This window comes from Mirounga angustirostris, unplaced genomic scaffold, assembly GCF_029215605.1.
Source record: "Mirounga angustirostris isolate CCGP_5_RB_7025 unplaced genomic scaffold, mMirAng1.0.hap1 SCAF_7, whole genome shotgun sequence".
In the NCBI taxonomy this organism is placed as follows: Eukaryota; Metazoa; Chordata; class Mammalia; order Carnivora; family Phocidae; genus Mirounga; species Mirounga angustirostris.
Genome location: NW_026991715.1, coordinates 22509508 through 22534951, shown reverse-complemented (window position 1 = coordinate 22534951; position 25444 = coordinate 22509508). Strand labels below are relative to the sequence as shown.

Here is a 25444-nt window from a genome sequence, read left to right as displayed (position 1 = left end):
GGGTGACAAAATGATTCTAGACAGGTTTAGGATCTTTGAATAAAAGGAGATTTGTTGCCTGCTTTCCATCTAGACACCGAAGAGACAGCAAATCCTTACAAAGGCTGATGTTTAGTTATTTGCTGCATACTATGGGTTAGTTCCCATCCCTCTAAGTTCTCCCTCTCACAGGGGCTATGTTTCCCAGTCTCCTCTGGTAGGAAGGTTTCAGTTCAGGACCTGCCAGTAGAAAGAATTTGTGCAAGATTAAAGTAAAATGTTGGGACAGCTGGGTAGTCACATGCAAGAGAATGAAGTTGGACCCCTACCTCATACCATATACCAAAATTAACTCAAAATGGATGTAAGACACAAGTCTATGAACTAAAACTACAAAATTCTTAGAAGACTGCATAGGGGTAAATCATCATGATCTCAAATTCCATAATGCGTTTTTAGACATGACACCAAAAGCACAAGGGGCAAAAGGAAAAAAAAAAAAAAAACAGATAAATTAGACTTCGTCAAAATTTAAAACCCTTATGCACCAATGAGCATTATCAAAAAGTGAAAAGACAATCCACAATATGAGTGAAAATATTTGCAAATCATATATCTATTAAGAGACTTGTATCTAGAATATATTGAAAACTGCTACAGCTCAATAATAAAAAGACAAATAATCCAATTAAAAATGGGCAAAGGCTCTGAAGAGAGATTTCTCCAGAAAGATACACAAATGGCCAGTAAGTACAAGAAAAGATGCTCAACATCATTAACCATCAGGGAAATGCAAATGAAAACCACAATAGGCTACCACTTCCTATCCAGTAGGAAAGCTTATCATCAAACAAACAAACAAACACATATAATCACAAGTGCTGGTGAGGATGTGGAAAAATGAAGGAATCCTCATACACTGCTGGAGGGAATACAAAATAGTGCAGCCACTTTGGAAAACAGGTTAGCAGTTCTTCAAAAGGTGAAACAGATTTATCACCTGACCTAGCAATTCCACTCCTAAGTCTATGTCCAACATATATACATCCATCAAAAACTTGTACATGAATGGTCATGGCAGCATAATTAACAGCTAAAAAGTAGAAACAACTCAAATGTCCATTGACTGATGAATGGATAAATAAGATGTGGTCTATTCATGCAGTGGAAGAATATTCAGCAATAAAAACAAATGAAGTTCTGACACATGCTACAACATGAATGAACCTTGAAAATATTATGCTAAGTGAAAGAATCCAATCACAAAAGAACACACATTATAAAAATCTGTATGAAATGTCCAGAAGAGGCAAATCTACAGAGACAAAAAGGAGATTAGTTTTTGTGTAGAGTAGAGGGGAGGGTGGGTGGATGAGGATGACTAGAGGGATTGGGAGTGGGGTGGGCGGGTGATGTCTGAGGAGAAAGCGTTTCTTCAGGAATAATGAAAATGGATGCACAACTCTGTGAATATACGAAAGCCAGGGAATTATACACTTTGCATACTTAAAATTGTTCAACTGCGTGGCATATAAATAAATAATCTGGGTTTTTTTTTAAAGATTGAAGAGAAGAAGGAAACCAGAGCCACACCAGGCTTTGGCTGGGGCAGCAACATGACCTTGTGACAAGTGCACTGAGTCTGCAGGGGCAGAAGACCACAGGCTCAGAGGAATTCGGGGTTAAACAGGTATGCTCTCCTACAGGGGCTGGAGCAGCTTCCTGGAATTTCTGAACATTGACTAACTCCACCTTACCCCCTCGTTTTTCTCTCTTCTACCCCTTTCAATGATTTCTGTGGCTTACTTCTCTATGTTAATCTTGTTCTGCTTGAAATTTCTAGAGGAGTTTGTTTTCCTAACTAAATCCTGACTGATATTATTCCCTAGAGAGCAGCTATCCTCCTCATTCTCTCCCTAAAAAATTCCAAATTTCTTCAGGTGCTCACCCCTTCTCCACATTGCCAAGTACCTCAGGAGACAGTGATTTCTACTCTCAGCTTCTGGGTTCAACCTGATTTTGATCTAGCGGTAATCCCATTCCTTTTGCTAAAAATTGATTCAAAAATAAGCACGTGATTATAACACTTGATGTTAACTAACTGGAATTAAAATTAAAACTTCAATTTAAAAAAAAGGGAGGGGGAAATTCACATGTGATCCAGCCACACCAACAAGAGATGAAAAGGGTTTTACTGGAGAATTCTAGGAATGTTCTACTTCATTCTGAAGAAAGAAGCTTGAGAAGCCAATTAGATACAAAGGACAAAGCCATAATTTCTGCAGGCGGCTATCATACAACCAAGACACGAATCCATTTTAAAGTGATGATCACAGGCAGATGGCAGGGTAGAGAGACAGAGAGAACCCAAGTCTTTGATTGCATTTTTGAACTGTTGGATCAACATGCTTTGAAGCTCACCTCACCTCTTGACTCCTTATATGAGCTAATAACTTGTCTCAAGGCAGTTTGAGATGTTTCCTATTACAGCTGGAAATGTCTTAATTTATGCACTGAGACATCTTGAAGTGGCAGCCCCTCTAGGCGAACAGGGCTTGAAGTAACTCCCCAGCTTCCCACAGCCCCAGAGTGGCAAGAGATCATCCAAAAGTTATCTCCAAACCCTGAGAAATTTAGCTGAGAGGCGGCTGGTGGACCGGGAGGGGCCTTGCAGCCAGAAGAGGAGACACAGCAGCATGAACCATGTAAAACCAGAAATGATGTAGGAATGTGAATGTCATGACAGGAGGGTAATGACAACCAGGACCCAGGTGGGTTGCTCCATCACAGCGAATGCCAGACTGGCTAGAAGATGACCTGCAGTTACACCTTCCCCACTTGACATCTCAGTGTAACTTAAAGCCTCTCCCCAAAGCCTTCAAACCTTGGGAGACAGATAATGCTTTGCCTGGGTTAGTTTCCCACCAACAAAGAGGACGGAAGCTCAAAATAGAGACTGTTGGATCATAGAAAAATGAAAGAAGTTATGGGTTGAGAAAAATCATAACCCTAAACATGTACATTTCAATTATGCAGAACTCATGCTTTGGCCAGTGGGTGGCAGGAGTAGCATGATTATATTGATTCCCATCCCTATCCCAGATTTACCAACCTTATCATCATGGAGGATCATAATCAGCCTCATCAAGTCCTCTTTCCACTACTCCTCTCATCTGCAACTGTTCAGAGTTCAGGCTCACATCCTCTTGCAAATGGAATTTTTATTGCAGTGGGCTCTTGGGTGCAACCCTGACCAGAAGGCTTATTGTAGAACTGTGACCATCGGTCACTCTCCAGTGGCCCTCAGCCCCCCTCCATGTCAAAAAATTGATACATAATTAAGTAAGAGAAACTCAGAAAAATGGCCATAAATTTGGTCCTGCAACCCTATCCCTTCTTCCTTGCATGTCTTTCAAAGTCCTGTTTTTCCAAATCTGAAGCAAAGAATAAATTTTTAAGAATTACTGATGGACGATATTCAAGTCAAGTTGCTCTAACTTGGAACATGAACGTACTTACAACTCTTTCCTCTGATTAATTTTGTGAATTTAAATGGTGCAGGGCTTGTAAGGAGCTGTTATTATGATCTCACTTCCTGTTTCTTAACTTTCTTCTTCCTCACTTATGTTCCAATCCCTTAAAACCAATCTCAATTCCTCAACATTGCCATAGATTACCCCAACGAGAGATGATTGATGTCAACACAAATGTCGTTTGGTCCCTACGCTGAGATGAAGAAAATTTTCCAGATTGCATTCCAGAGAAAAGAAAATTTGCTGGGCAAAGCAATAACGTTGAACACAATTGGAAAAGGAAACTTAAATACCAGATCGATGGGTCTCTGATTCCTGTTATTAACCTTCTATTAAAAATAAATTTAAACCCACGGACTTGCAGAGAATAATTTCATCTTCATATTTCACCACTATGTTAATGATATTCTTTAGGGAAGCATTTGATTGAAAATGTTACTGGAGTAGCAGAAACAGATCTTAATTTTTCAACGAATTTTTAAAAAGTCCTTTTGCTTTTTGTGCTAGCTCTTACAACTTTAAAAATTGATGAATAATATTTAGCAATTATGTACATACCTATTACCAAGAAATTTAAATGAAAACTAGTTATTCTGTATCCTGTCACCAAGAACTTGAGTTTCTGCCTAAGTCTGTGTGCTAAATACAAATCTCCCATGTAATATTTGAAGGTTTATTTTTAATATTTCTACCAAATGTTGGCTTACAATCTTGCAATTAAACCATGTGTTATGGGTTATCATGTTTGCTGAAATGTTTGCTATAAAAAACCGTGCATGTTTACTTAAAATTATAAACCGGATTTGTCAAACAGATTGGTTTTACCCACCAGCTTAATGAGCATGAACCCTCTGGGGCACTACCTGATGTAGGTTGAATTATTCCAACCTGTGTAGAAGGAATGGAGGAGATTTTCTTGGCATTAACGTTTCTTAACATTTAGAAATGGGGCTTGTAAAGATGGATTTGAAGAAAAGGGTCTAACAGATTAATTTCAAAACACAATGGCAGGCAGAGTTTCTAAATAGTAGGACTGGGTGGCCACAGAGGCTTCGGGGCATCACTGGGGGGAGGGGAGGGTACAGAGGTGTCCCACGGGGTGCCAGTGGTTCGTGTGAGGTGGAATGGCTAAAGTGACAGCAGTTTTCTCTAGCGCCTCCCTAGAGTAGTAGCATTTCCTCTCTAGGTGAGTTCCAGGGCACAGTTCCCTGGAATCTACTAGAGGAAGTGCTCCCGCCAAACAAGAGTGTAAGCCATGACAATGGAAGACACAGTGCTCAGCAAGCAGGAGCTCCCAACGTCAGCACAGGAAAAGGAATGTTCCTGGGATGACCATGAAGGGTAGATCCTGACAAAGCTGAGCAGCAAGTCCAGAGAGGACCCGTCCATTGTAAAGTGGAAGGATGATCCAGAATGCACAGTTTCAAGCAAAACTGAAATTCTCAGTTTTTCTCAAGTGTGTGACCGAGGTGAGAAGTTCTTTTTTTTTCTTTTGTTTCTTCCTCCTCTCTCTCCTTTCCCTTGCTCTCTTAATTCTGTCCATTGTATCGATAACAAAGCAAAATTTAAAAGTAGACAATTATTGGGGCACCTGGCTGACTCAGTCAGTAGAGCGTGAAACTCTTGACCTCAGGATTGTGAGTTCAAGCTCCACTTTGAGTGTAGAGTTTACTTACTAATAATAATAGGAAGAAGAAGTTGGGGGGGAGGAGAAAAGCAGACATTATTACATTATTAACTTCTAGAAAAGCAAGTTGTCCATGAAGGGAAAGCATAGAATACTGAGACTCAGGTGTGTATAATAATATCTAGAGAGACGTACTGCTTCTAACATTGAACACTGGTAGAACCAAAAATATTGTCAGGGTGAAAAGAAGCTGAACCATGTACACATTTGTAGGATGTGTATGTGGGAGGGAGTCTGGTTGAGGTTTGAAAAGTGGATCAGAAAAGTGAATATTACCTTTCACATTAAGAAGAGAATTGATAGGGCCGCCTGGGTGGCTCAGTCATTGAGCGTCTGCCTTCAGCTCAGGTCGTGATCCCGGGGTCCTGGGATGGAGCCTGGCATCATGCTCCCTGCTCCGCGGGAAGCCTGCTCTCCCTCTCCCACTCCCCCTGCTTGTGTTCCCTCTCTCGCTGTGTCTCTCTGTGTCAAATAAATAAATAAAATCTTTAAAAAAAAAAAAAAAGAGAGAAGAGAATTGATAATCTCCAAAACTGAAACGGGAAAACAAAACTTAATTAGCAGAAAAATCCTCTTGTTGGAAAATAATAAAGATATAAACACCAGTAAAAACCGCTCAAAATGTTGGCTAATATTGACTTGGGGAGTGTGAATCAAAAGCTGGAAAGGGTAAAGCTGAGGATTGCTGTTATAAGCTAGCAGAACTCATCATACTTAAAGTGAATATGTATAACTTTGACAAAAATAAAGACTAAAATTTTAAATAAGAACAATTTCTAAATACCCCCCCAAAATTACACCAATATTTTCACTAGAATTCCATTGAGTTTATAAATGATTTAGAGAGGAATGAACATCTTTATAATGCTGAATATTTCTTTCTGGGAAGATGGTTAGGACTTTTTTCTTTTATCCTCAGAGTTTTATCATTTTCTTGTCATGGGTCCTGTGCTTTTTCTGTCATTTGTATCAAGGCATGTTATAGTATCTTTTGCTAGTATGAATGACAGTTTTTTTCATTATGTAACTGTTGCTAATAGATTTTAAAAAGCCCTCTATATTTTTTGTAACTTGCCACCTTACTGCACACTTCTCTTCTAGTATTTTTTCAACTGATTGTCTTCAGTAATTATCATTGCATGTCACAATTTCCCTTCCCAGTGCAGAGGACTCATTTGTTTCACCTGTTCTATTGCATTGGCCCCAACTTGTTGAGTGCAGCTTTAAGAATGGAGTGAGTAGGGCGCCTGGGTGGCTCAGTTGGTTAAGCGACTGCCTTCGGCTCAGGTCATGATCCTGGAGTCCCTAGATCGAGTCCCGCATCGGGCTCCCTGCTCGGCAGGGAGTCTGCTTCGTCCTCTGACCCTATCCCCTCTCATGTGTTCTCTCTCTCTCATTCTCTCTCTGAAATAAATAAATAGAAAGAATGGAGTGAGTAGTTGTATTGCTTTCAAGCGGAACAAAAAGACTTGTAGTGTTTCCCAACATGAATGTTATTTTCTATTGATTTCAGATGGAAATTTGATCTGTTTATTCTCTTTCTAGTATTTCCCCTGTCTAAATACTCCTTCATACCTTAGCATTCGCATCTGTTTACTTGTCTGTTCCCCTCCCCCCACAATGTGTTTCTGAGGGTACGGATCAGTGTCTGATTTTATCCCAGAACTGAGAATAATGCCTGGATCTACAAATTTGTTGAATGAGTGTATCAATCAATGATGGACAGGTCACCTCTAGACAATCAGATGCTTCTGCGTCTCTTTTAGCCTATGATAAACATTAATATTTGTCATACCGTTAAACCACTTTTGTATTTATGGACTACACTTTATTTCATTGTAGTGTACTAACTGAATTTCCCAGTATTTTATTTTAAATGTCTATGAGTATGAACTGTAGGTTTGTTACGGGTTGTCTTTGTTGGCTTTGGTTTCAGGATGTTAGCCATATTAAAATAATTAAAATATTGCATGCATTTGCTCTATAATAGTTTTAAAGTAACATGGATTAGCTGCTAAGTCAAGAGCATTTTCCCAGAAAATACTCTGCCTCCTCGTTCTTCAACATCTTCAGTCATTAGAGTTCTATTATGTTTCATTGTTCTTTGTTACTCAAGATGTGTAGGAGCATGCTTTCATTACAAAAAGTTAAAACTGTACCTAAGTGTAAAGATCGAAAATGTGAGGCTGTGCTTCTTCCAGCATAAACCCAGAGTTAGCCAGGGTTAACAGTTTAGTACTTTGGTTTCAGTATTTTTCCTATGCCCTTCCATATTTACAGGTGCACATACAAACGTGTGTGTGTGCGCGCGCGCGCAAAATAACAAAGCCAGGAACTGTCTTGAAACATTTACTTTTTTTTTAACCTTCCTTGGAAAATTTCCACCTATATATTATTAAAAATATAAAATATACAGGGACATATAGCTAGCTCCATTGGCAGAGTTTGCAGCTCTTGATGTCGGGGTTGTGAGTTCAAGCCCCATGTTAGGTGCAGAGATTACTTAAAAATAAAATCTTTAAAAAATATATGAAATATACATACTTCATCCTTTTTAGTAGTTGTGTGGTATTCAACATTATGGCTTTACCAGAATGTATTTAACTGTTCTTCTAATGATCAGTATTTGGCTGTTGCCCCTTTTTCACTATTATGAACAATCCTGCTGTGATCATTTTCTCACACAGACCTTTAGTCCATGCTGATTCTTTAGAATAAAGTCCTCGACATGGAATTGCTAAGCCAACAAAGATGGACAGTTTTTACATTAGTAGATACTGGAAAAATTGCCCTCCAAAAAATGTTTTGTCATCTTACTCTCCTACCAGCAGAGTGTCATTTGCCACATCCTAACTAACCCTGGGTATTATCAAGCTTTTAGATTTTTGCTAATTTGATGAGTAAAAATTCCTTAAAATGTATCACATTAATTTACATTTCTCTGATTACCAATGAGGTTGAACATTTTGCAGAGCTTGTTGAATTTCTATATTACTTTTCCTATCCATCACTCATTTTTTTAAAAGTAAATTCTATGTTCAGCGTGGGATTTGAACTCACAACCCCGAGATCAAGAGGTGCATGCTCTACCTACTGAGCCAGCCAGGTGCCCACACTGCTCATTTTCCTATTGGAGTGTTTGTCTGTTCCCTATTGATATTAATCCCTTGTTATTATCATGCAAACATATTCCCAAGCTGCATGTTGCCCGTTAATGTTGTTAGTATATCTTTTTAATTTTTATGTATTTAAATATGCCATTTTCCTTGATGACTCTCATGTTTTATATCTTGTTGAAACAGGATTTCTTCATCCCACAATTATGAATTTTTTTTATACCTTCATCTAATATCTTTATGTTTAGTTGTTTTGGATATTGGGTTAGACATATGTGTAAGTATATTTCTTTCAAAATGAACAACTCATCACCCCACGTGTATTTCTTTCAAAACTGATAACCAAACTTCACCCTGATTTGAGAAGTAATTCATCTTTTTCCTACTGATTTGCTTACTATTTTTATTATTAATAGCAGTTAACATTTACATAGTTCTGACCATATTCCAAGCCCTCTTCTAAGTGCTTTTTCTTTATTAACTTATTTAATCTTCTCAACAACCCCAGGATATGGATGGTATAATGGTCCCTATTTTACACATAAGCCAACTAAGACAGAGAGAGTTTAAGTAACTTAACCAAGAATGCACAGCGACTATGCCTTGGCTTGAGATTCAAAGCTCTGAACCATGATGCCAAATCTCAGTGTACAGACTCCTGTTCCTAAATTCTACACAATCTTTATTCATCACTATTTCTGCCTACACCTGCACCAACCCTATACTTCTAAAACTATATTTTCAAATGTGTTTTAATTTCTGAAAGAGAAGTTACTACAATTTCTTTCTTCTCAGAGTTTTCTAGGCTATTACTTGTGATTTTTTTCTACCATGTAACCTTTAGAATCAGCTTGTTAAGTTTCATATATAATGATTAGAATTGCATTACATTTCTAAATTAACTTGAAAAGATTTATATCTCAAAAAATAGTGGCTTTCCATTTAGGAAAGGATTATCTGCATTTACTGGATCATTTATTTTTTTCCTAGAGCTTTATAATTTTCCACCTATGAATCTTATGTTTTTGTTAGGTATTTGGTAATTTTTCTTTTTGTTGAGAATAGGTTCCTTTTTTCTGTTTTATTCTTTAATATATTGTTGATAATATATAGGAAAGCATTGATTTTGCTATGCTAATTTTGAATCTAATCCTCATATTGAATTCTTTATTGATTCTAGTAATTTTTTCCTGATTTCTAAAACAATTTCTTATTTGCAAATAACTATACCTGTGTCTTTCCTTTATAATTATATATATTATTCTTTTCTGTCTTCCTGCATTAGTAAGACTCTCCATTATAAGATTAAATAGCAACCAATGCTGGGAGCAAATTTGTCTTATTTCTAACATTAGGAGGAATGACTATAATGTTTTATACCAAGTATTTGCTCTTAGTTTACGCTAACCTTTATCAACTTAAGAAAGTTTCCTTCTATTGCTAGCTTGCCAAGAGTTATTGTTTACTTGTTATTAAGAGTGATGATTGAATTTAGCAAATGCATTTTTGCCCATATTGAAATGTCATGAGTTCTACTTGATCTATTTATATAGTGAATTACATTAATGGATTTCCTTGTGTTGAGTCATCCTTGCATTAACAATAGTTCTATGTGCCAGGAGCTATGTTAATCACAGTAATTAGATGAATATGCATTTAAGACTGTTGTATCTTCTTGATAAACTGACCTTTTTTTATTATGAAATTTATTATTAACTGGACTATTTAGTGCATTCTCAGTCAATGTAACTATTAATGTGGTTGCCTTTAATTCTACCATCCTGCAATTTGCTTTTAATTTGTCCCATCTCATGTGTGTTTCTTTGTTAGTTCTTTTCTGCCTTCTTGGTCCCATAAAATATTTTTTAGCTCCATTTTATTGTTTCTTTGGTTCCCTGTGTGTGCGTGTGTGTGTATGTGTTGCTTGTGTGTGTGTGTGTTGTGTGTGTGTGTATTAGTGATTGCTCTAGGGATTCCAGTATACATCCTAAGCTTATCACAGTCTACTTCAATTTAATATTATAATGTTTCAGGGCGCCTGGGTGGCTCAGTCAGTTAAGCGACTGCCTTCGGCTCAGGTCATGATCCTGGAGTCCTGGGATCGAGTCCCACATCGGGCTCCCTGCTCAGCGGGGAGTTTGCTTCTCCCTCTGACCCTCCTCCCTCTCATGCTCTCTGTCTCTCATTCTCTCTCTCGCAAATAAATAAATAAAATCTTTAAAAAATATATTATAATGTTTCATGTAGAATATAAGAAACTTCCAAGTGTAGAATTCCATTTAACCCCCTGCAATTCTTAATGCTATGGTCATGTGTTACCATTACATATGTAAAAATATGACAGTGCATTATTATGTTTACTTGAACCAGTGAATTATGTTTTAAGGAAATTCAAAGATAAGAAAATAAAATTCTTATTTACCCACATATTTACCATTCCCAATTATCTTCATTCCTTCATCCTATTATTCTAAATTTTATCTTCAGCCCAGTGAACTTTCTTTGGCATTTCTTTTAGTGTCATGACTACTATCAGGTTATATTCCTTTCAAAATATTTTTTTTACCTCCATTCTTGAAGATTCTATCAGGTTGTATGCCTTTCATAATATTTTTTGACCTTCATTCTTGAAGATTACTTTGAAAGATATACTGCTGTGGGTCTGTAGAATTCTTTTTTTGCCAAGTTTTGAATATTTGGGGTTATTATTTCTTCAGATAGTTTTGACCCATTCTTTTTTTTCCTTTTCTTCTGAGGTTTCAATTACATGTGGGAAAAATGATACCATTCCACATGATACTGAGGCTCTGTTCATTTTAAAAAACAAAATATAATTTATTCTGTTTTTCAGTTTTGATATTTTCTAATTAATCTATTTTCAGGTTCTTGTACTTTTTATTCTGAAGTTCCCGTCTCCTCTTAAACCACTGAGGGAAATTGTCATTTCTAGTATTTTAATTGATACTTTTATACAGCTTGTATTTCTCTTTTGAGATTTCCCACCCGTTCATTACGTCCATTTTTTCCCTTAAATCCTTGAACATGTTTACAATCATCATTTTTTTTAAACATTTTATTTATTCATTTGAGAGAGAGAGAATGGGAGAGAGAGCACGAGAGGGGGGAGGGTCAGAGGGAGAAGCAGACTCCCTGCTGAGCAGGGAGCCCAATGCGGGACTCGATCCAGGAACTCCAGGATCATGACCTGAGCCGAAGGCAGACGCTTAACGACTAAGCCACCCAGGCGCCCCAAGATTTTATTTATTTATTTGAGAGAGAGAGAGCATGAGAGGGGGGAGGGTCAGAGGGAGAAGCAGACTCCCTGCCGAGCAGGGAGCCTGATGCGGGACTCGATCCCGGGACTCCAGGATCATGACCTGAGCCGAAGGCAGTCGCTCAACCAACTGAGCCACCCAGGCGCCCTACAATCATCATTTTTAAAGATTTTATTTTTAAGTAATCTTTACACCCAAACATGGGGCTTGAACTTAACAACCCTGAGATCAAGAATCACAAGCTATACTGTTTGAGCCAGCCAGGCACCCCTATAATCACCATTTGTAAAATGTGTTCTAACTCCAAAATTTGAGTCATTCTCAGGATCTCCTTTGATTGTCTGCTTTTTTTTTTTAATTTTTAATTTTTTAATTTTTTAAAAGATTTTATTTATTTATTTGAGACAGAGAGAATGAGAGACAGAGAGCATGAGAAGGAGGAGGGTCAGAGGGAGAAGCAGACTCCCTGCCGAGCAGGGAGCCGGATGCGGGACTCAATCCCGGGACTCCAGGATCATGACCTGAGCCGAAGGCAGTCGCTTAACCAACTGAGCCACCCAGGCGCCCGATTGTCTGCTTTTTACTTTTTTTTTTAGCAGGCTCCATGCCCAGCATGGAACCCAATGTGGGGCTTGAACTCACAACGCTGAGCTAAGATGTGAGCCGAGACCAAGAGTCCGACGCTCAACTGACAGAACCACCCAGGCACTCCTTGATTATCTGCATTTTTTTAACCTTGATTATGAATTCCATTTTCCCACTTCTTTGCCTATGTAGTAATTTTTAATTGTATGCTGACTGTTACGGATGATATATTGTAGAGCATCTGGATCATCTTGTCTCTCATTTGAAGGTGTAATGTTTGTAGTTGGCCGGCAACTACATAACTCGTTCACTGTCTTCCTCTTTCAGACTTCATTTTATGCTCTGTTTGGGTAAATCTACATTGATTTTGACCTTAATTCTAGGATGTGATCTTATTCCTTACTCCAAAAGAGTGGCCTTTCTGTGGTCTCAATGGAGTGTCCGGTGGGCTCAGTAAAGTCTTTCTACCATAGTTGGATCACAACTTCAATTTATTTTGGCACTGCCCAACCTCTGGCATTTCCATTCATTTCTTAGCACCACAGTGGTTGCTGTCTTGCAGAATCATGAGGTCTTACAAAATCTTAACCTATATAGGAAAGCCCAGAACAGCTCCTACCCAAAGAGCTAAGAAGAATCTCTACACAGACTTGGGAGACTTCCCTTCTGTAGAGCTCATTTGTCTCTGTAGCCCCACACTGTGAATTCCACCTGCCTTTTCATCCCTTCTGTTGCAATGTCTGCCTCAGCTCCGCATGACTTGATGTTCTTCACTTGGGCTCCACTTTGTGCCACATTCAGGAAACTGCCCCCAGACATGAAATCAGGTTAGAGAGGGTGCTCACCTCATTTATTTCCTGTCTTGCTGAGACTATAGTCCTGCACTGCCTATTTTCCAATGCCTAAAAGTAGTCACCTCACATGTTTGGTTCAGTTTTATAGAATGGTAAATCCAATAGCAGCTCCTCCATCATGGCCTTGAAATAAACTTGTAATAGAGAGGGGCGCCTGCGTGACTCAGTCGGTTGGGCAGCTGCCTTCGGCTGGGGTCATGATTCCAGGGTCCTGGAATCAAACCCCACGTAGGGCTTGCTGCTCAGCGGGGAGTCTGCTTCTCCCTCTCTTTCTGCCTGCCGCTCCCCCTGCTTGTGCTCTCTCTCTCTCTGTCAAATAAATAAAAAAGTCTTTAAAAGAAAAACACTTGTGGGGCACCTGGGTGGCTCAGTCATTAAGCGTCTGCCTTCAGCTCAGGTCATGGTCCCAGGGTTCTGGGATCGAGCCCTGCATCGGGCTCCCTGCTGGGTGGGAAGCCTGCTTCTCCCTCTCCCACTCCCCCTGCTTGTGTTCCCTCTCTCAGTGTGTCTCTCTCTGTCAAATAAATAAATAAAATCTTTAAAAAAATAAAATAAAAATAAAAAAACCACTTGTAATAGAGAAACCTAATTGGTATTTCTTTTTTTTTTTTTTTTAAGATTTTTATTTATTTATTTGACAGAGAGAGACACAGCGAGAGAGGGAACACAAGCAGGGGGAGTGGGAGAGGGAGAAGCAGACTCCCCGCTGAGCAGGGAGCCCAATGCGGGGCTCGATCCCAGGACCCCGGGATCATGACCTGAGCCGGAAGGCAGACGCTTAACAACTGAGCCACCCACGCGCCCCCCTAATTGGTATTTCTCTATCTCTTGCTCTTATGCTCTCATTCCCTCTCTCCCCCCCGCCCTCTCTCTCTCTGTCTTTCACACACACACACACACACACACACACACACACACACACTTTGCCATCCTTTGGAATAATAATACTTCCCACTTTTTTCTTTCTTCTCCAGTGGCCTCATTTTAAGCTGGTTTTAATTTTTTAAAACATGTTTTAATTTATTCTCCATTAATGTCAAGAATGAAGTTACTGATACTGACCCTCCTTGTTCAACATAAAAACTTTATCACTCTTCACTCCCTCCTTCTCCACCTCTCCCTTCACCCCATATCTCCAGGAGGTTTTTAAAATTATATACATTTTTCTTTTTAAAATCCTTTGTTATAAATTGTACACAGTTTCACAACCACTTTACAAGCAATTCCCTAGATTTATATCTAAGTTTTTCTTGCTCACTGCTCTTTTTTCCTAAAACATGTCTTTGTCTTTATTAAATTTTTTATTTTGATTAGTTTTTGCTTGAAGGTCTACTTTAAGTTGTATTTTTCAAAAAGCATACATGAGTCATATAATTTCTGAATTCTTTTAAATCTGAGCCAGGCTTTCATTTGCCTTTGCATTTAGATAATAGCTAGGCTTGGAATACAATTCTTGGAATATAATGCTTTTTTCTCCCAGAAGGCTATACATTTTCTCTGAGCTTTTCTAACACTAGTGTTGCAAATAAGGAGTCTAATGCCATTCAGACTTTTTTCCCCCTTTGGTGACTTTTTTCTTCCAGCTAACTGCTTCCAGCCAAATCCACCTGGGTACCATTCCTTTTCATTATACCCATCTAATCTTTGCTAACCCTGCTCCATGTACAAGGCTGAATGTTTCAATTCAGAAAAGTTGCCTTCTTTTGTTTATTTGATTATTGCTTTTCATTCATCTGCTACTTTCTCCTTCTGGAACCCATATAATCATGATATTAATTCTCCTGCTTCAACATTTTCTGCCTCTTTATTTTTCTCTTGAATTCCCAAATCTTAAAGTTTGTGCTGTGCGTTCTGAAAGAATGTCCCCTAATTACTCTTCTTTTTATTCCTAAGACTTGTTCTTGCCTCTCGATTTATACTTTTTTTGTAGAAGTTTGCACTTAAAAAAAATAATATACAATTCTTTTTAATCTAATTAAGAAAATTAGCTTCCCAACCCCTACATTCTTCCCTTTATTCTATGGGAAGTCTGTTTTACTAGAGATGATTTGATCTGAATGTTCGCATTTGATCCCACTCATTTGAACTACTGTATTTCTTAATTTATCTGGAAATTTTTCTCTTAACCTTACAGAAGAATTAGTTTTTCCAGAACATACAGCCAAATGTGAATAGTGGCCCATCAGTGCTCCTTATTCACTCCTACCTGTTCCATTTCCAGTTAAAACTCTTCAGCTTCATAGATATAGCAACAAGTTCCCAAAGGTAATACTCAAATGATCTTTTCATATTCCTTTTATATTCCCTGGATTGTTTCTTTCTGAAATGGGAAAAAGGGAGGGATCAAACATGTGATTAGGATATCATCTTTGTCACAGAAATTTATTTTTCTTAGACCATGACAGGACAAATTTTCCATTTGTATTGTATTATATTAAGAATAGTAAAATTCTTTAAGAGAAAAAATGGCTATACATGTTCTTTCCTTACAGAGAAGCAGGGAAGTTACCTTGATGCCATCATTTTTACTAAAGGTGGGGTGAAATCTTAAGTTACTTTCCCACCACTAAAAGCATTTTGAAAGGGCGCCTGGGTGGCTCAGTTGGTTAAGCGACTGCCTTCGGCTCAGGTCATGATCCTGGAGTCCCGGGATCGAGTCCCGCATCGGGCTCCCTGCTCGGTGGGGAGTCTGCTTCTCCCTCTGACCCTCCCCCCTCTCATGTGTTCTCTCTCATTCTCTCTCTCTCAAATAAATAAATAAAATCTTTAAAAAAAAAAAAGCATTTTGAAATACTTTCCTTGAAACTACCTCTTACAACCTTGAATTTACTGTGGACTTCTGTGTCCAACTGCCCAAACAAGGACAGGGAAATATGCCCATGAAAGTTAACCTCTGCTGAATACAACCATGAGGTAGAAGAAACCCTGGGAACATCTGCATTTTATCCTGCCAATATGTTCTCTCTTATTCTGGAAGCACAGGATGTCTTCACTCAGTCAGCTGCAAAAATATTATCTCTCTGCAGGAATGAAACAAGTGTGGAATATATATTATGCTACCACATTACATGCATACCTAAGCAGAAAACAAAGAAAATAGCCATTTAATATATAACTCAATTCTGCCTCCAGGGACAGATAAAAATTTTTATTATAATACCCAAATGGTACAGTACATAAATATACATGGGAAATGTGATAGGGCTAAGTCAGGCTCTTTTGGCTAGATGCTGGTGGCTAAAAATTTATCATCTGACACCCATCCTAATCTTGCCTTCCCATAGACATGAAGTAGGCTATATTTTTTATGAGGGCCAGGAATTTGGGGCGAGGGAGACCAAACCCATCACCATTTTTCAGCAGATCATTAATTTCTAAATGTGTGTGGAAAATAACTATTGGCTGATATCTTCCAGTTTCATTTCAAACATTATACCTTATACAGTTTGCTTAATAACCAAGATAGTAAAAAAAAAAATAATGACAGTGACTAAATTGGTAATTTAATAACTTCAGATGATTCTAGAGGCTTAGTGGTGTTTATCCTTTTTGAAATCAATAACTTTTCATTTGGAATCTTAAATCCACTTTAATGAGCATTCTGCCGGCGGCAGTTTTATTTAGGATGTGAGCTTATACAAACAAAAGTAATGGAGGCTTTTTCCTAGATAACAATTTACAGTTAACTTTGCAGATCACATGGCTGATTTGAATGTATAAACCTCTGCAATCCCATTATATATGCTCCTCAAACATTTTAAGTGCTTTTAACCAGAGAAGAAGTTATAGAGGAAGAGCATTCTCCATGTGGGGAAACCTTCATGTTTCTCGGTTAGTGGCAACATGTCTGAAAGGGCTCTTCTAATATTGATTCTATTTTTGAAAGCCCATACAGCAATAATACAGCTTTCTTACAGGGAGCAAATGGAAAACATCCTGGGATAATAACCCTAGCTTTCTATAAAAATTGCATGAATTATCAAAGTGTAATATTTATCAACACAAAATAACCTATTCCTTTGTATCTTCTCCTGTGCTTACTCTCTCACAATGTCTTCCACACTGTTTCCCTCTCTGTAGAAAACCTTTGGGGTCATGGAATCTACCCATATAAAACTAATGAGAAACACCCTCCACAAAACACGGGGCTAAATCTATTGTTATTGTAACCCACATTACTCTGCCTCTGTGCCCCAGAGACTCAAGTAGCTCTGAAAGTCTCCAGAGGGTATTCAGGAATGAAACTACAGCTTCTGGGCTCATCACTGTTTTCTGTGAGATGCTGTCCTCTGTTGCACTAACGTTCTCTGGAGGCATTTCAAAGCTATCATGCCCTTAAAGCCCCAAAACTGTGCTGCATTCCCTTCATAGTTTACAAAATCCTTTATAAAAACAATGATTTCACCTTCTGTTACAATTCCGCTTTTCACAGAGGCTCAAAAACTAGTGAGTTTTCCCTACCTTGCCCCTCTTGCAGGGGCCGTCTAACAAAACCCCTCCTCTCTCCTTAAGCCAAAAAAAAAAAAAAAAGAGTGCAGATTATACTAACAGATATTCAGGCAGATTCCAAACCCCAGTTTGGGCTGGAGGCCATTTCCTCATTTGTAAATATCTGAAGGTCACCCTGTATCAATGAATGACCTCCTGTTGCTTCATGCATGTTCTCTTGCCAGGTGTTAGTAAAGCCCTTACCGGAGAATGAAGTTAACACAGAGGAAAGCAAGTCAGGAGATGAGGAGAGACCTCTACCCACTTTTAACCAGAGAAGAAGTTATAGAGGAAGAGCATTCTCCATGTGGGGAAACCTTCATGTTTCTCGGTTAGTGGCAACATGTCTGAAAGGGCTCTTCTAATATTGATTCTATTTTTGAAAGCCCATACAGCAATAATACAACTTTCTTACAGGGAGCAAATGGAAAACATCCTGGGATAATAACCCTAGCTTTCTATAAAAATTGCATGAATGGAACCAGCATTCACCTTTGGTCTCCGCAGTCATGTGTGCCAATAAATTCCCCTTTCTGCTTAAGTCAGTTTGAGTTTGGTTTTATGTCACTTCTAACTGAAACAATTTTGACTAATATACTAATAATTACCAAATTTTATTGGGTTATATAAATATCATTGCCTCAAGAATTTATAATAACACATCCCAGAGATTTCCAACCATGAAAACTATAGCCTGATGAGTGATTTAATTAAACATGTACATATAGATCACTCCCCAAACCGCATATACAGAAATGAGAAGAGACAAATCTGAACAAGAAGGAAAAAAAGCTTGCATTTGAAAGGATGGATTAAGGAGAAGACATCTGCCCAATATTCAGGACTGGGAAGATAAATGATTCCATTTTATGTTGTTATTAAATTGTATTACTCTTCATTAAAGTTAAATGCATTTAGAGGAATTAAGCTTATCAAAAACTTGGCAGTGCAATATAAGCGATGATTCTTTGTTTATTTGACGACATCCTCCTGTGAGTTGATTCACAATTTTAATTTTGGAAAACAATATTTCCTTTACAGGGACTGACAGAATGATGTAAACTGCTGCATCATTTTGCATGAAGTCATATCGATTATGAAAGCAAACAGAAGCCAAGTGACTTAACCCATTTTTCAAGGAGCATTATGACAATAATGTTTCTATATTATCAAAGGGGATCACATCAACTTAAGAACTGAAATTAGCCTCAGTTAAGGGGGAAAAAAAAAAAGACCTGGATTCAGAGCTACAGGAGATAATCGCCTATCCTTTTTAAGGTAAGTATGATGGAATTCAATAAAGACAAAAATTCTAAATATTTTTTAGTGGAAAAAACTATTTTAAAAAGTGTGTATTAAAAATATGCATCAGTACCGAGATCCGACTATGGACACCATGGTAAGCAAAACAAATACATGAGAGAGCTTGCAACTGAGTGAGAACGGAAAGCATTAAATCAATCACAGAGAACTGTCATTCCTGTTGGGGTAAATATTACCAGAGAAATGTGCCTACTGCCCTAGAAGCCCATACTGGGGCTTTACTCTAAGCAGATAGACCAGGAAAGGATTTCACAAAGAATTGATGCTTGAAGAATTGAATACGCACTAAGTAAGTAAAGAGGGAAAAGAGCATTCCAGTGAGAGGGAGGAGCCACAGGTATAGAGAAGAATGGGATAGGAAGCAGAGATCTGAAAGAGACCTGAGCCAGGACCCAAGGACAGGAGGTGGAGTGTAGGAGGCCCAGGTTGTACGGAAGTGGGCAGTTTCCTGTGAAAATGGTGGGCAGACTTTGAAGGGTTTTTAGTGGGCCTTGTTAAGATCCAAAAAAAAGAAATCACTTTGGCTTCAAGCTGGATAAGAAATGAGTGGGGTGGGGTGGCGGGAGTGGAGTCAGGATCCAGGCAAGGGGAAATGGTAGCTGCGGGATGGGAGTAGGGGTGAGGGCAAGTTACAGAAAAGTAGAGAATCTTCATGGCAGCTTATCCTCATCCTTTCTTGAGAATCAGCATCATGAAATGTGACTGAATCTTTCTGTTTTTCACAACTCTGCATTAGGGAAAATTCCAAACATATGAAAAAGTAGAATAACATAACGTACTTGACACCAAGCTTCCAGTGTGTCCAACTCGAGGCGAATCTTGTTTAATCTATATGTATCTCCACTTACTTCCCCATTCCTACATCCAGTTTTTAAAAAATTGATCAACATATCAAACCCTCCAAAAAGTTTTGAGAATAGTACAATAATCACCAATTTGTCATTCAGGTAGATTCCCTAACTGTTAACATTTTATTAACCTGTCTCTATGTGTGGATATGTGTGTATTTATACACACACATCAGATCTATCTCCTAAGAGCAATGGCATTCTCTTACACAATCACCACAGTCAGGAGACTTAACATCATCTAATACGCGATCCATATTCACAATTACCTGTTTGTCTCAACAATGTCCTCTACAGCTGCTTTTCCTCCTGATCCAAAACCCAGGCGAGGTCCACGCATTGCATTTCATTGACCTGTCTCTTTAGTCTCCATCAATCTTCAAGAGCTCCTCAGCCTTTCTGTCATTCCGATGCCTTTGAAGAGTGCAGGCCAGCTCCTGTGCAGGGTGTCCTTAAACGTGTGCTTGCCTGATTGTTTCCTCAAGATTAGATTCAGGTGAAACATGTTGGCAGTACCTGCACATAGACAATGTTGTGTCCTTCTCTATGTGTCACATCAGGAGCCGTATGATGTCAGCTGTACCGTTACTAATGATGATTCTTTCAGCTTTTCCACAGGTTGAATTCATATCCTGTAGACATAATCCATTACTGAGGAAACCAGACAAGGACTGCAAAATATAATTTCTATTTCCCCACAAGCCATCTTAATGTCAAGAGACATTAACACAGGTCATTTATAAGATAAAGCTTTGTCGGTTTTATTCACAAAAGGTGCACATAGATCATAAATAGACAGTGACAGGGAAGGAATATCCTGCAGCGATTAGAGGAAATTGGCATACTTGGGAATTAGCATCGTGAGAAGAAGTAAAGCATGGGGTGCAGTGAAGCCCATAGCCTCATGAGCCAAACTATAGGGGACATCAACCGACTCTACCCTACCTGTGTGACCTTGGGTGAGTTACCTTGATTGTCTCTGCTTGCACATCTGTAACATGGGAAGTCATAGAACTCATCTTACATGAGCACTGAGCTGCTACACACATCTGGAACACAACAAGGTGTGAGGATGATGATGATGATGCTTCCAGTGAAGGACCACTGGCCTCCATGTGTTGACTAAAGGAAGACACCAGGTCTTCTTTATAAAAAATATTATCTGAGGGGCACCTGGGTGGCTCAGTCAGTTAGGCATCTGCCTTTGGCTCAGGTCATGATCTCAGGGTCCTGGGATCAAGCCCCACATCGGGGTCCCTGCTTAGCGGGGAGTCTACTTCTCCCTCTCCCTCTGCCCCTACACCCCACACACTCATATGCTCACTCTCTCTCTCTCAAATAAGTAAAATCTTAAAAAATATATATTATCTGAAATTTGGACCCTGTTAGTAATATAACCTGGTAAAATGTAATAATGTTTGCATAAAATCACAAACATCATCATCAATGAGAACTACTCAGTACAGAAGAGTTTTGATTTAACGATCAGATGACAAATGTTAACATTTCTCAAAACATAAGCAATAATCTTAACAATAAAATGTGTCCAATCTCATTTCCCGTGGAGGATCTGATTACCTTCTGTTCCTTAGTGATGTATATGTGACCTGTGTCTGGTGTGAAAGCACATATAAATACTGACATTCCACAGCAAGATCTAAATCACATACAGAAAAGGGCCCTCAGAGATCTACTCAAGAATCTAGTCTAGTCTTAAGATCACTCATAAATCTTAAAATTGCAACTTGTTTATCAAATTTCAAAGTTATTTTTCTGATTAGGCAATTCAACCACAGTATCTTTACTTCACCATCTTGTTTATGTATATTTGTGTGCATGGTGGTGCTGGTCCTGGCAGCCCTAGGCATTCTCCCTGATCTTATCCCATTACCCTTTTTTGAAAAAATTACTTTATTTTCCCTATAGTATTTTCACTGCTAGTCATTCATGGCTTAATTTTTTTTTTAAAGATTTTATTTATTTATTTGACAGAGACAGAGATAGCGAGAGCAGGAACACAAGCAGCGGGAGTGGGAGAGAGAGAAGCAGGCTTCCCCTCGAGGAGGGAGGCCGATGTGGGACTCGATCCCAGGACCCTGGGATCATGACCTGAGCCGAAGGCAGACGCTTAACGACTGAGCCACCCAGGCACCCCATGGCTTAATTTTTAATATACTTTTTTCTTTTTAGATATTTATATTTTAGATATATATATTTAGATATTTAGATATTTAGATTATCAAATAGGACAAAAGAGTTATCCTTAACTTTGTATTTTTAGGATTTGAGTTTCTCCTAAAATGTGTGATCATAGTAGAGATCTTTTTTTCCTTACCAAGTAATGTAGAAAAAAATTAAAACTTCTAAAAGTTAAGTGACTTGAGTTGCTATTATTTTAAGAAAAAGGAGATCAACTGACCTATATCAACACTTTCAAACAGAGAAATTTTTTAAATTTTTTTAATTTAAATTCAATTAATTAATATATAATGTATTAATAGTTTCAGATGTAGAGTTCAGTGATTCATTAGTCTTATATAATACCCAGTACTTGTGATATCACGTGCCCTCCTTAATGCCCAACCCTCCACTCCCCTCCCCTCCAGCAACCCTCAGTTTGTTTCCTATGATTAAGAGTCTCTTATGGTTTATCTCCCTCTCTGATTTCCTCTTGTTTTATTTTTCCCTCTCTTCCCCTATGATCCTCTGTTTTGTTTCTTATATTCCACATATGAGTGAGATCATAAGATAATTGTCTTTCTCTGATTGGCTTATTTCACTTAGCATAATACCCTCTAGTTCCATCCATGTCGTTGCAAATGGCAAGATTTCATGCTTTTTGATGGCTGAGTAATATTCCATTGTGTATATATACCACATCTTCTTCATCCATTCATCTGTCATTGGACATCTGGGCTCTTTCCATAGTTTGGCTCTTGTGGACATCACTATTACAAACATTGGGTTGCAGGTGCCCCTTCGGATCACATTTGTGTCTTTGGGGTAAATACCTGGTAGTGCAATTGCTGGGTCTTAGGGTAGCTCTATTTTCAACTTTTTGAGGAAACTCCATACTGTGAGAAAATAAAATTTTAAAAAAGTAATACAATATTTACTTTGGTACCATATTATAGCTTGTTCCGAAGACAAGGTAGGGTAGAAACATCTAGAGAAAACAGAAAGAGAGGAAGGCAGCGGGGAGAAGTAAGGAGAGGCAAAGGGACAGAACCAATATTGCTGACGCCTGATTCTCCAAATCTCCCCCTACCTAGGGTTTACTGCTTCCATCCCCCTATTCCCTCCATCACTCTCAGGCCTGCTTCCCTAAACAGCCCCCTCTGACCTTCCCCCTGCTCAAAAATCCAGACTTACTTCTCCAACTCAGTCTACCTACCTACACCCCAAACATACGCTAAAGGTTTTCTTCTTTTTCTTCTTGTCTTTTATTTTTCAACTGTTTTCCTCCATTTGTCAAAGTTCACTTTTATCCCAGGCATTGATTTTACAGTCATGAAACCCAGATGTACAAACATAAAACTCCCTTTATTTCTTCTGACAAAGCTCACAAGCCCCCATTTCCACAGATGGAAGAATACCTAACTTTGCCCATTTAAGGAAAACTCGGATACTTCTGAGTCTTGTTGGGTAAATACACTGTTGATGTGACATTCACACTCATTTCCGTCTGTTCTTTCCATCAATCCTCTAAATTTGGAGGCTGGGGATAATAATTATAAGGATGGAACAGCATTTGCTACAGAGAAGAGGGAGCTCAGCCTAGAGGAGAAGACATCAAAATTAGTCAAATAAGTGCCCAGTTACAATCCAGATGAGTTTCTTAAAAATGTTATGGGAGCATAGAGTGAATTTAAAGAAGCACAGAGGGGCAGACAGAAGCATTAACTCAGCCAGAAGGGGCCACAGACATCTTCTGAGAGGAAGCGCATTTTAAGTTTCATCTTCAAGGGTGAGTAGGAGTTAGTTGGTTTAAGAGGATTGGAAAGGAAGTGTCAGGGCACATGAGCTAAGGCATGGAATCACGGGAGAGTCTGACATGTGTGGGAGATGAAACAGCTCTATAATGGCTGGAGCACAGCAACTGTTCAGGAGAGCGGGTAAGAGAGGAGTCGAGAGAGATAAACAGACCGTATGTCAAGCCAAGGAACTGGGATCGTACCCTCTAGCCCTGGAGTCAGCACACGAGACAGGAAGTCCCAATCAGCCGGCTGCTGGTTTTGTAAACGATGTGTTATTGGACACAGCGACACTCATCTGTTCACATATTATCTGTTGCTGCTCTCCTGCTACCATATGAGAGTTAAGTAGTTTTGACAAACTGTACAACCACCAATCCCTAAAGTATTTACTATCCAGCCCTTTACATGAAAAGTTCACTGACCCTGCTCTAGACCACCTGAGTGGTAAACCCGCCCTCTTTAAGAGTATGCATAGACCTGAAGTAGCATTTGGATAGCTTTAGCATATTACTATTTAGATTTGTACAAAACTAAAACTATGTGTGAGCATCTTACGTCTACAGCTCTTATGCAAGTATAAACATCTATACATTAAACTTAAACTAACAAAAACAACAACACTCAAATCAATGATATTCAATGTGACCGATGATACCAATGATGTGGAAACAGATTTCCACCCCTAACATCGGACTCACTGTCCCAGTACAGGTTTTTTTGAATTCAGCAACTTATACCTTTGGGGGCATGGTTTCACGTATTTAAACTAAGGTAAAACCTTTGTTAAAATAACAAAAGACAGTGACTTCGTTGAACTTTATAAGTCCCAAATGAATGCCTCGTATTGGAAGACAAAATCCCTCTGCCCTCTTTTTTGGGGTAGGCTATTGATAATTATAGTAATGCCTTGTTGGTACCATTAAAACACAAATGCCTGGGCAGGCACGGAAATCAATTGTCAGCACTCACTTCTAAGGCAGCCATTCAGGTGATACACAATTGCTTAGATTTTTAAAATGTCATCTAAATGAAAGCACACTAAATGTGAAAATATCACAGAGAGCTGCACATCCTGGATGGCACGCAAAGCTGCTCACAAAGTGAAATCTAACATAAGATACTTACTGTGGCAACAACAAAATAGCTAAAAACAGCTAGTCCAAACTGGGTGAGCCCAAGATGTGGCAGGGACAAAGAGGGAAGAGGACAGATAGGAGAATATGCAATGTACCACCTGGACAAGATTCTAACATGAGATGGTTGTGGGAAGGAAGGATGTGAAGCGGGATTCAGGAAAGACTCCCAGGTTTCTGACCTGGGCAGGTATACTCACTGAGGTGAGCAACACAGAAGAGGGAAAAAGTTAGGGAGGGAAAGACATTGAGTTTATTTGGGTGAAGGTTCCCAGGAGACTAAATCTTAAACCCGAATGAAGGTAGATACATTTGACTGTAGAGTCACGAGTGAAGACTGACTCCAATATCAAGATTTGGGAGCTGGAAAGAAACAGGGGTTGAAATATCCACAAAGAGAAGTAGAAAGTGAGAGTTGGAAAGGTACCAAAAGATGCTTAATCAACAACTGACCACCAGAGACAGCTGTATAAATAACTACACATATGCACCCACAAATATACTCAATTCAGGATGATCTATGCTAACGGAATGAAACTGTAACATGTATCATAGGAAATACCAGTACAAAAATCACTTATATGCCTTTGGATGGGTACACAGAAGAGAGACGGGTTTGTAGAAGGTTTACTTTTGTTTGCTAAAG

At 38.8% G+C, this 25444-nt stretch overlaps 1 protein-coding gene across 2 annotated transcripts in view; it reads right to left on the bottom strand.

The window, feature by feature from the left end:
- Positions 1–25444, bottom strand: part of MEGF10 (multiple EGF like domains 10) — a 358960-nt gene that overhangs the window by 192729 nt on the left and 140787 nt on the right. Inside the window, exons 8-9 of one of the 2 annotated variants that reach the window (XM_064595846.1) lie at positions 19958–20320; positions 15236–15349 (exon numbers count right to left, since the gene is read on the bottom strand). The exons of the other annotated variant lie outside the window; for it this stretch is intronic. Of the exons in view, the coding sequence (XP_064451916.1) occupies positions 15236–15349; positions 19958–20028 (185 nt within the window). The 5' untranslated portion in view covers positions 20029–20320. The remainder of the gene's footprint in view (positions 1–15235; positions 15350–19957; positions 20321–25444) is intronic. 2 annotated transcript variants of the gene reach the window in all.